This window comes from Argentina anserina, chromosome 4 (genome assembly GCF_933775445.1).
Source record: "Argentina anserina chromosome 4, drPotAnse1.1, whole genome shotgun sequence".
NCBI classification, from domain to species: Eukaryota; Viridiplantae; Streptophyta; class Magnoliopsida; order Rosales; family Rosaceae; genus Argentina; species Argentina anserina.
The window spans coordinates 25,143,527-25,154,108 of NC_065875.1; the positions used below are offsets into that span (position 1 = coordinate 25,143,527).

Below are 10,582 nucleotides of genomic sequence, written 5' to 3' on the forward strand. Positions count from 1 at the left end.
GGGTTTGAACCATTTCACATGGGCCCCGTTAGAGTCTAGTTACATGCCTGATGAATTATTTTCAGTTGTGGGGATACCATGATGTCTGGTTTCTGGACTGGCCTCTCCGCTTCAGTATGCAACAGTGTACCACCGTTGAGCATTGAGGGATTTTCTTCCATTGGATTTAACTTCGGACTCCACATAAAAAATGTCTTGGAACTAGAAATTAAAAAGAAAAAAAGATGCGTAAACTAGCCAGGAGAATTTGGAGTTGATTCACTCGATATATATACAAATCGACGCACTAGTTGTTTTCTTAATCAAGACTAGCTAATTTTGATTACAAACGGATGAGGTCGCTGCTATGAACCACTAAACTAACTTCCACTCCTTCCTAAAAGTAGGTTTGCGCGCACTTTGTCTCATCCAGAATTCTTTCCCAGAATAGATTTAATTTGCAGCATGGCCCTCACACTTATACTAGTTAACCAGACAATATAAGCATCCAGCTATTTTCTTGTTGATCGGCAAAAGTAGATACCCTAGCAACTTGCTTAGGCCCCCGCACCGGCCACTACGCCAGCTACAAAGCTTTCTCACACCGAAATCTAGCACCGGCCGTCAAAAGATATAGTTGCTATTCTAGAATGTTGACTAAAAATCGATATCATCAGCCTTTTAGTTTCATTATTTTGATAACATGAATCTTGTAAATAAGCCATGGTATATTAATTAAGAATTATCGATGTGCGAATTATACTGTACGATTTCTAAAGAAAACTCAAAGGGATTAGAGAGACGTAGCGAAAGAGGTACATTTCAGAAAAGGCAAATGTTTTGATAACACACGGTTGCATGAATTCCTTTATAACATCAACTAATTGAAACTATGATCGGTTTAGTGTAATGTGCAAAGATTTATATGAATTTTCCCCCAAATATTCTTTGCTTTGCTAGGGATTAATTCCAGGGCTGGAGAAACGGGTTGACATGCGGTACTGTTTTTGTGGTCTGAACTTTACGTTGTGTGACCACTCGAGCCCAGTGTTAGCTCGGTTAAGGTATGCAGCCTGGTTTTATACCAGTATCAGAGTAGCTACAATATATACTTTGAGTACATACAGTTGCTATTTTGTTTTAGTTTGTCAGTTGATTCTATGCTAGAACAAGAAAAAGGTTCTGATTTTCTGAGAAAATGATTAGGCTGTTATGATAATCTCTACTTTATTGATTCTAAGAGGAAAATGATACATCGGAGAATAGTAAATCCAGCTTTATTCCCATTTTTCCGTTTTCACCAATAATCATTGCAAGAGCACTTACCTTTTTGAAAATGGTGAAATCTATTCCTATCTCTTACTATAATTTCCCTGTTGAAAATATTGGAGATCATCTTTGTTACATCATGACAATTCAAACAGATTCTGAGGTTGTTCACAACCCTAATGGGAACCCCTTCTCTCAAAGTGATTAAACCAAAAGCAATGGCAAACTTCTCACTGTGTGTAGCCAATGCATCCTCTTTGTCTTCTTCCTCCATATCAAACAGCACAGGGTTTGTATTAGCTACATAACCTGCTGATTTCAGCCGTTGGGAGATTTCTTCCAGCTTCGTTATGATTTCATTATACCTCGGGTGAGACTTGTTGCCCCCTGCAAAAAATTCATAAACTTCCCCATTAACTTCTATGACACTACAACCAGGAACCTTCTTCTGCACACCTTTAGCCTTCATCATTTCCCGCACATTATCAACTCCATCATAATACTTGGAATCCGCATATATGTTAGACAAAAGCACATAGGCACAGTGATCCCTGTCATCGAGTTCAAGTACCTTCCTCGACGCAAGCTCACCTAGTTCCAGATTCCGGTGCAATTTACTGGCGTGGAGCAAAGCCATCCAAGCACCCGAATGAGGCTTCATTGGCATGTTGTTTATGAAGTTCAGGGCTTCATCTAAACGCCCAGCTCGACCATATAAATCAACAATGCAGCCATAGTGCTCTAGCTGAGGTTCAATCCCATACAACTTTCTCATAGAATCAAAATGTCGCTGACCTTCCTCCACTAGTCCAACCACAGTACAGCCCCTAAGAACCGAAACAAAGGTAATTTCATTCGGCCGAACGCCTTCCTTCTCCATGAGAGTAAAAAGCTCAAGACACTTCTCACCATAGCCATTCATAGCTAGTCCCCCCAACGCACAACTCCAAGTATACACATTCTTCTCCTTCATCCCCCAAAACACTTCCATGGCCTTACTCATGTCCCCACATTTCGCGTACATGTCGAGCAATGCAGTCCCCAACGTCACATCCATCCTCACCTTACTCCTCTCAATATACGCATGCGCCCATCTCCCATGATCCAGCACCCCCAAGTGAGAACACGCCGACAACACCGAAACCATACACACCGTATTCACCCTCACACCCTCCATTTGCATCAAATGGAACATGTCCAAAGCCTCCTCAGGCTTCCCACACTGCGCATACCCGGCAATCATCGCGTTCCACGTACACGGGTCTCTCTCGGGCATTTCATCGAACACCTTCCGTGCATGATCCACATCACCGCATTTCGCTCCGGCGGTCAGCATGGCTGTCCGGGCAACCACGTCAGGCTCCGAAATGCCCTGAAAGACTCTATGGCTCTCCTCCAAGCAACCCAGCTCGCCATACATGGAAATCAAAGCAGTTAAAACATGAGGGTCGTTCTCGAAGCCGTGCTTCAGTAATGCGGCGTGGGCAGATGCGCCGGTCTCAAACGAAGCAGCCTGCGCAGAAGTGCCGACCAAGAAGTTGAATGTGTAGTTATCAGGGAGAAGATTAGGGCGAGAGTGTAGGATTTGGTTGTAAAAGTGGAAGCTTTTAGTGGGTGCGGAGGTTTTGGAGTAGGCTCTGATCATGGAGTTGAGGGCAGAGATAGGTGGGTTGTCACATTGGTGTAGGACTTGGTTGGAATATTCCAGATTGTTGGGGTTACGGAAGGCAATGGCGGTGACGAAGTTGCCGGAGAGGTGAGGGAGGACGCCGTGGATGAGGAGCTGGGCGTGGATTTGCTTGAGCTCTTTGAGAGTGGTGGAGGAGTCTACTAGTGCTATTGCTGGGTGTTTTGCTATGCATCTTAGGGAGCTCATTTCTACGACAACAATGTGGAGTTTGCGCTTATGATGTCGCTTTTGTGTTGTTTGGTTTGTCTTTGTTTATTGTTTGGGCTTTGCAACACACATTAGCAGCGTCCATATTAAACCAAGTTAACCAACCCAAGCACTTCTGCCTATTGATATCTCATTATGCCATTATGGGTAGACTTAGTTTATGAGACTCTAATCACTTTAGACTATATAATACCAAACCCCAAATTACTAGACGATGTAAATTGCCTAGTAATTAACATGTTGCAACAGAAGAAAGTAGGAAAGATATGCTTCTGAATATAGACCAAGTTGCTTGTCTATTTTGGTTTGACCATGCTAAGAGCCAGTTGGCGGTTAAAAGATTGAAGCTTCTAGTCCTACATGTAGGTAAGAACTTACCTTAAGTTGATATGACAAGTCTTCAGGGGGAAGAATTTAACCATCTCAGCAACACTGAACACTGCATTTGGCAGTGAAGAGGAACATTGGTACAGTGCTGTGACCACACACACCTTCCTTATTTAAAAGTGCAAGTTCTTTGAAATTGCATGAATAACTTAGAATCTGGTGGACTATTTGCTCATGGATCACATTTCTTTCTAGACCTTAATCTGAATGCGGCTGGTAGTAACTTGTAGGAGTGATCTGATCGGAGAAGGCATGTATATACGCCAAATGCATAGTACAAAGTCAACCATATGAAAAGTTGAAATGAAGAAAATGATCTTTGACATTTGATGATGAAGATATCGAGTAGCTGAGATTCAAAGTGTGATATAAATGGCGTCCAGTCCACCACCGCCCTTGACTTTGACACACTTAACTACACTCAACAACTGCCTTATCAATACAGAACTGTTGCTGCAAATTGCAACTGCTGCTGTAATCTCTCTTGAATAACTAAGACCACAGGACGGGATGTGTTTGGATCCGAGGGGAACTAGACCACATACAATTCGTTGTTCGATTAGTTCACATATGCGGCACATTGAAAACAATGACTAATATAACGTTCTCAACTTTGAAATTTCAATACTAATGAGATTATTGCAATATGCTCATGCAGTTAGTTAGAAGATTGAAGCTTGAATTGGAAGTCATGGTAACTTGACCTATACGACCCAGCTAGTTACGACTTTGTTTGCCTCGTGGCTAGTTAATTACAATAAGATTACAGCCCAGCTTCTCAGTTTCAACTTCCTCAAATGCAGACATCATTTTGGTCTTTACAAATACCTTGTATAGTTGTATTATATATCAAGCAACTGTTACGGCTGCTACTGAAAACTTAAGCAACTTAATAAGGACTATTGAAGAACACGTTCTTTGGAAGACATCAAATCGTAGTCCAAGATCACAAATCTCAAGTCCTCTGCTCTACAACAAACTAATTAATGGTGTTGCTTATATGTATAGTTTGCCTTGCTGCGTTACTGATCATGATTGATGATACATTTGGTTCGCCACAGCACCTAATATCATCCGTGGCAGTAGAGCTAAGTCAGCTAACGATTGTAATTAGTTGCAGTATAGATTTTTCGATTAGATTAATTGCAGTATAGTACTAAAGACTAAAGAGCATAGATTCTTAGCAAAGTCTCTTAGGGCAGCCAACGTTTGCAACGTCAACTAGGAACTTCATATTGACTCCATTCAAGTACACAGTTAAGATTCAGACCAGAGTTGTTTATGAGGGACAATAACAGGTAACAAACCAAAACAAAGACAAACTAAAAAGAGATTTACAATTGTTAACCAAAAATGGAAAAAGAAATGAACAACGGTTATGCCAAGAACTTCTTAGATGACAATGGCCAATTCTTAACCAAAGCTTGAGCCAAGTTACTGAGAAATGAAAAAGAATAAAGCCGGCCGGATTATGCAACGCGGCGGCGTGAGGTTGCGCCGCGGTGGAGTCGGGAGGTGAAAGGAAAAGAGTGGTAGGTCAGTTGTCAGTGCCCTACAAAACATAAATAAAGAAAGGTAGGGTCGTAACTCGCTCCATAGGGTATAGGGTGATGGCTGATGACCCCTGCCTTTTGTTTCTCTGCCTTGTTATTATCTCTCAGAATATTATATATTTTTGTTCAGTTACCAGATTAACCTCCTTTCTAATTTCACATCCATTTTGGCTATTCATTGATTACTACATCATTCCTCTTGTATAAACTTATAAATTGCATCCATGTCATAATTCTTCCAAGACAAATGATCACATATAATTTGTCCTTGTTCATGTCTTGTCAATGCCAGGAACTAAATCTCCCAAAAATCTATGGTGATTGGTGAATGTGACTCTTTTTTTTTTGATTAAAAAAGTGACTCTTCTTTTATTATTAACTGTAAAACTATTTCTATTGTATTTAAGACGAGACTTCTAATCATAAAAACTGATTTTTATTGTTTATTGTTTATTAAATAATGTTAATTAAAAGACGAATATTACAAAGAGGTATAGAACAAAAAGCATGACATTCTCTAATATTATAGAGAATATAAAGAAAATGATTAAACTATCCTATAGAACTTTACAAGGAAAGCCTAATTTGACTCAAACTAGAAATGAACACAGTAAAATGTGTAAGAAAAAAAAACATAACAGATAAAGAAATAGGAAAACACAATAATCAAAAGAATAATGATACGAAAAGAACATGACTAAAACTAGCTGTAGCATGAATTCGAACACGAGATTTTCAGTGAAGCCTTTGTATCGGAACCTCTGACAATCCAAACCCATAATTAGCTCAGTCAAAAAGACACATGGAAGAACAAAAGATGAACCACAATGGTAGAAGCGGAGATAAACTTCGGAGAATAAATGAGAAGAAACTGAAGCTATAGCCATAGAGATCCATGATTGAGCGAAAAACCCAATCCGAATTTTGATCTGAAACCAAATGCAATTGTCCCCAAAGCCTAGATATCAGAAACCTCCTCCGCCTTCAAGAATTGGAAAAAGTTGATCTAAGAGCGCCAGAAAACACCGGTGCCACCGCCGTTGATGTTGAATGTGTTTGGTTTGGGTTCCAAGGACGACAAGAGAATGCCATAACCAAAATCAACTAAGGCAACATGAAAAGCAAAACAAACGGAAAAAGGGAAAACACCTCTCCTGCACCAGAGCACGGCGGCAAGCCGCTGGCGCCGGTCAGGAGAGAAAGGAAAGTTGTGGTGTGTCGGTTCAGTTGAGAGAAAACCCAGAAAGAGTTTTTTTTAATCATAAAAACTGTTGAAGCGTTCATTCAAGTTTTGAACCACCATTGTGTATGTACTTTAAGAAGCGAACTTCATCGCTAATACTTTTGGCTAACTTGCATACAAAATTGATCTCATTATGCGGCTTACGGCTTCTATTTTTAATATTAAAATATTCACAATCAGTTGCTTAAGATGGTGGTCTTTATAATTTAGTCATTTTATCGATAAAATAAATTTATGTAGACATTATAACCACTTTAATAAAAAGAAATTGAAAACATGAGAAAAAAAACCTCCTATGCTAATGAAAATGTCCAAATGAGATGGAGAAAACTTGCCATTAGTATTGAGCTTTGGTCAGGATTCAGTACGTAGTTTTGGCCATTGACAAACAGTCTTACATCTTTAAACAGCAAACAAATAGAAGAAAATATGAAACCTTTATTTCTCCTCCTTCAATTCAGTGAGGTGGGCACTTGGGTAATTTTGTATAATCTGTCTCTACTCTCCCAGAAAAGAAAGCCTCCTGTCTCTTCAGTCTTCCCCAAGCTCCTCCTTATAACCCCACCAAGCTCTACCCCCTAGGGAAGAATCTCTTCTTTCACCCCCATCTCTCTCCTTCAAGGGTTTTCATATTTTTCTGGCTTTTGCCAACTTCCCAACCTCTGAAGCAAAAGCCTCTCCTTTTCATTTAGCACAAAGCTTTCCTGCTTCTTCTTCATATAAACCCAAGACCCAACCTTTTCCCTCTAGAATCACTAGTGCTTCTTTTTTTTTGAATGATGGGTTTGAGCTTTTGAGGCTTTGAGCTCCTTCAGTCTCTCTCAGAGTTTCCTCATTACAGTGACTCACCACAAAGCAAGTCCCTTTAATCCACTTTAGAATTTAATCACACACAGCATTGGAACTAAAAATTAAGTACGCATAGAAATATGGTGGGGGGTAAACGGTATGGTGCTTCTTCGGATATGAGTGCTGTTTTTCAAAACGAAAGGCCTCCTTGCTCTTCTGAAGTTCTTGAGTCTCTTTGGATTCCCACTTCATCTTCATCTTTTCATGGTAAATGCTTAGAACTCCTTTGCATTACACCCTTTGTGGGTTCTTTGGCCTATTAGCTCCTCTGTTCTATTTGTGGTGTTTCTGTTTGTTTTGGGCATTGCTACCATCATTTCGGGTTGTCCATTTTCATGAGCAGTTTGAGTTTCTCTGGTTGACTTTTGGTTATGTTGCTTCTAGGTTGATAGATACTAAAGCTTCAAACTTTCTGTTGTGTAGTCTCCAGATTTCTTAGTTGTTGCCATGTTGCATTGTTGTAGCCTATGGGTTAAATTTTGATTCTGTTCAGCAAAATCTTTATAGTTTTGAAGAAAAGTTTGGATCTTAACATAGTTTGACTATATGCTGTTGCCAATTTTGTTTTCATATTCTTATCTAACATGATAAGATTGAAAGATTGAAGCTTGTTCGCATAAGCTCTTTGATCTACTCCACTCTGTTCTGTATAGGCCTCCCTTTTGTTCTTAAATTAATTTTCTTGCTACTCATTCTGGATTAGTACTAATGCCGCTGGCTGTAAATTTCAGTTCTTTTTAAACACATCAAATACCCTGAAGTCAAGTTTTCACTAGTGAGTTTCTAAAGTATGTGTTCTTTGTGTTTGGTTATGCAGGTTCAAATTCAATGGTCAATTTCGAAAGTGTTAGTGGTGGAGACATCGACAAGTCACTCTTCCACCCTATTGATAAAGAAGAAAATGGGGATGAGGATTATGAAGGTAGCCAGCTGCATCATCCCGGAAAGAAGAGACGCCTCACAGTGGATCAAGTTCAGTTTCTAGAGAAGACCTTTGAGGTAGAAAACAAACTCGAACCAGATAGGAAAGTCCAACTTGCCAAAGACCTTTGCTTGGAGCCTCGCCAAGTTGCAATTTGGTTTCAAAACAGGCGGGCTCGGTTTAAGACCAAGCAGCTCGAAAAGGACTATGACTCTTTGAGAGCTAGCCTTGACAAGCTCAAGGCTGATCATGAGAATCTAAAGAAGCAGAATGGAAATTTGAAGAATGAGGTAAATTAGCAGTATTATACACTGATAATTGAATTCTATTGTGATATTTTTGGTTTTTAATCGTAATTTGCCTACGTGAACAGATTGATTCCCTCAAGGACAAGTTGCTTTTGAGAGAGAACGAAACTGGGAATTTGGAGTCAAATGATGATGGAATCAATTCGACAAAAATGGATATCCAAGTTGGATTTCCAAACAATGCTGCTGATGTTTATGTGCCGGTTATGGTATGCAAGCAAGAAGATGCAAGTTCTGCCAAAAGTGATGTGTTTGACTCGGATAGCCCACGTTGCAATGAAAACCATTCATTGTTGTTAGAACCTACTACAACTGCTGATTCCTCTCATGGTTTTGAACCTGCTGATTACTCAGATTTCTCACAGGACAATGAAGATGACAACAACCTCACCAAAAGCCTTTTGCATTTACCCTCACCTTGCTTGTTAAAACTGGAAGACATCTGCTACGATGATCCCCCTGCAATTTCTAGTAATTTCGAATTCATCCGAGTGGAAGACCAGCATCACTTTGGTTTTTGGCCTTACTGAGAAGTTGTATTCCACATCAAAATCCTCTGCATTTCTGGTAGTTTGTATTCCCGCTGGAAAATCAGCACTGCTCTTTTGATCAAGGCCTCCCTGGGAATCACATTTTAGATTGAACTTGTGTCATTGTCCATCATGCAATGTCAAGGTCTCGGTTGTAATTACGATCAACTAGCAATAAACCAAAATTATTATGCCAATGATTATGTTTCATCTGCTTGTAAGTCTTTTAAGATGCAACGTAGTTTTGTCCAGAAGCACGTTTTTAACTTTTTAGAATACAAAACTTTTGTTGTAAGGGTAAGATTTTGAGTGTACTTGACTGGATAACATATCGTGATGATGCATATTTAGGAGTCCGGATCACGCTGAATTTGATAACCTAATTTTATAATTGATCCTGCTGATCTTGTCATATATGACATATACTAATGCATGGATTTGTTATGTTATTGGGGGTTTCTTGAAACAATAGAATTATGTGATCGAATATCTACATGTTGCTCAACAGAGAACACAACAGAGTACACTCTAAATAGACTGGAGATTATGATCATCATTTTGTAATATCTATTATATTGTGTTAATTCTTTAAAATCTGCATGAAGTTACGTCCAAGACAAGTAGTGTATTATAAAACTGAGTTTGAATCAAAAACAGTGAAAACCACCATATGAAAAAGATGGTGGCAAAAAAAAAAAGTCAAATATTTTTGCCAAGTGACAAATACTTGTTTGATCAGCAATGACTTTTGGCACCAGAATCCCAATCTGAGGATGCTGACATCTTCAGGGTTTAAGTATTCAGTAATTTTCCAAAGCTCAGTTTTTTGTTTTCTTCCTAACGATTGCGTCTGAAGAAGAAAATGCAGAAAAATATTGCTGATGAAAGTTTTGGATTGCCCAAAGAAACTGTGGCCTCGAAAATGTAAAACACTGTTTAGGGTATGGTCTCTGCTATTGTTAATTAATTTAATGAGAATATACATTACATCATGCATGGTCCATGCCTCTATATAAAAATGCAGCAGCTGAAGCTTACTGGTTTGTCACGCTTCACGTGAAGATGAGCAAACTTTGCTTGCTGTGAAAATCTTCTCTACTTTTTCGGGGTGAGAGCAAGAAACTGTGGCATTTTTGACCTCCGCATTGAGATCGAGTTTAATTTTATTGCCAGAGTGAAAAAGACTGATATTTTTCTACCCTGGGGAAATTTTCACTGTGCACACTGCTCTTGATTGTTCTTTTTTGTCTTTTTTTTTTTTGAGAAATGTTCTTTTGTCTATTGAGAAGAGGCTACTGTGTGTCTGTGATCTGATTCTTGGTGGGAAGCAAATACCAATCTGAGTCTAATATCCCAAAATAAACAACAGTGTTTTCTTTTTCATGCTTGTCACAAATGATTAATCGTATTGTAATTTTATCCCAAAAGTTCTTCATGCTTGGAGTTTTGATTATCCGGGCTATGTTGGTACTATTAAATTTTTATTTTAAATGACAGTTAAAAATCATTATATTACTAATACGTCAGAATACCGATATTTTGAGCATATAAGATGTTACAATTTTATTCAATCGTAATGTCTCTGTGCATCTAGCGAGTTCCACGGACGACTTAAGCTTTCGGAGGGGAGGATAATAGGGTCATC

General features: G+C 39.1%; 2 protein-coding genes across 2 annotated transcripts; one reads left to right on the forward strand and one right to left on the reverse strand.

Moving 5' to 3' along the window:
- Positions 1–1,250: 1,250 nt before the first annotated feature.
- On the reverse strand, positions 1,251–3,124 carry LOC126791436 (putative pentatricopeptide repeat-containing protein At5g40405). The gene has a single exon (XM_050517891.1). It carries the CDS (start codon positions 3,122–3,124, stop codon positions 1,277–1,279), a length of 1,848 nt encoding a protein of 615 aa, XP_050373848.1. The 3' UTR covers positions 1,251–1,276.
- A 3,800-nt stretch (positions 3,125–6,924) lies between these two features.
- LOC126790686 (homeobox-leucine zipper protein HAT5-like) lies at positions 6,925–9,134 on the forward strand. The gene is made up of 3 exons (XM_050517019.1): positions 6,925–7,384; positions 7,995–8,389; positions 8,473–9,134. The coding sequence occupies exons 1-3, from the start codon at positions 7,258–7,260 to the stop codon at positions 8,935–8,937; spliced, it is 987 nt and encodes a 328-aa protein (XP_050372976.1). The 5' UTR covers positions 6,925–7,257; the 3' UTR covers positions 8,938–9,134.
- Positions 9,135–10,582: the final 1,448 nt, after the last annotated feature.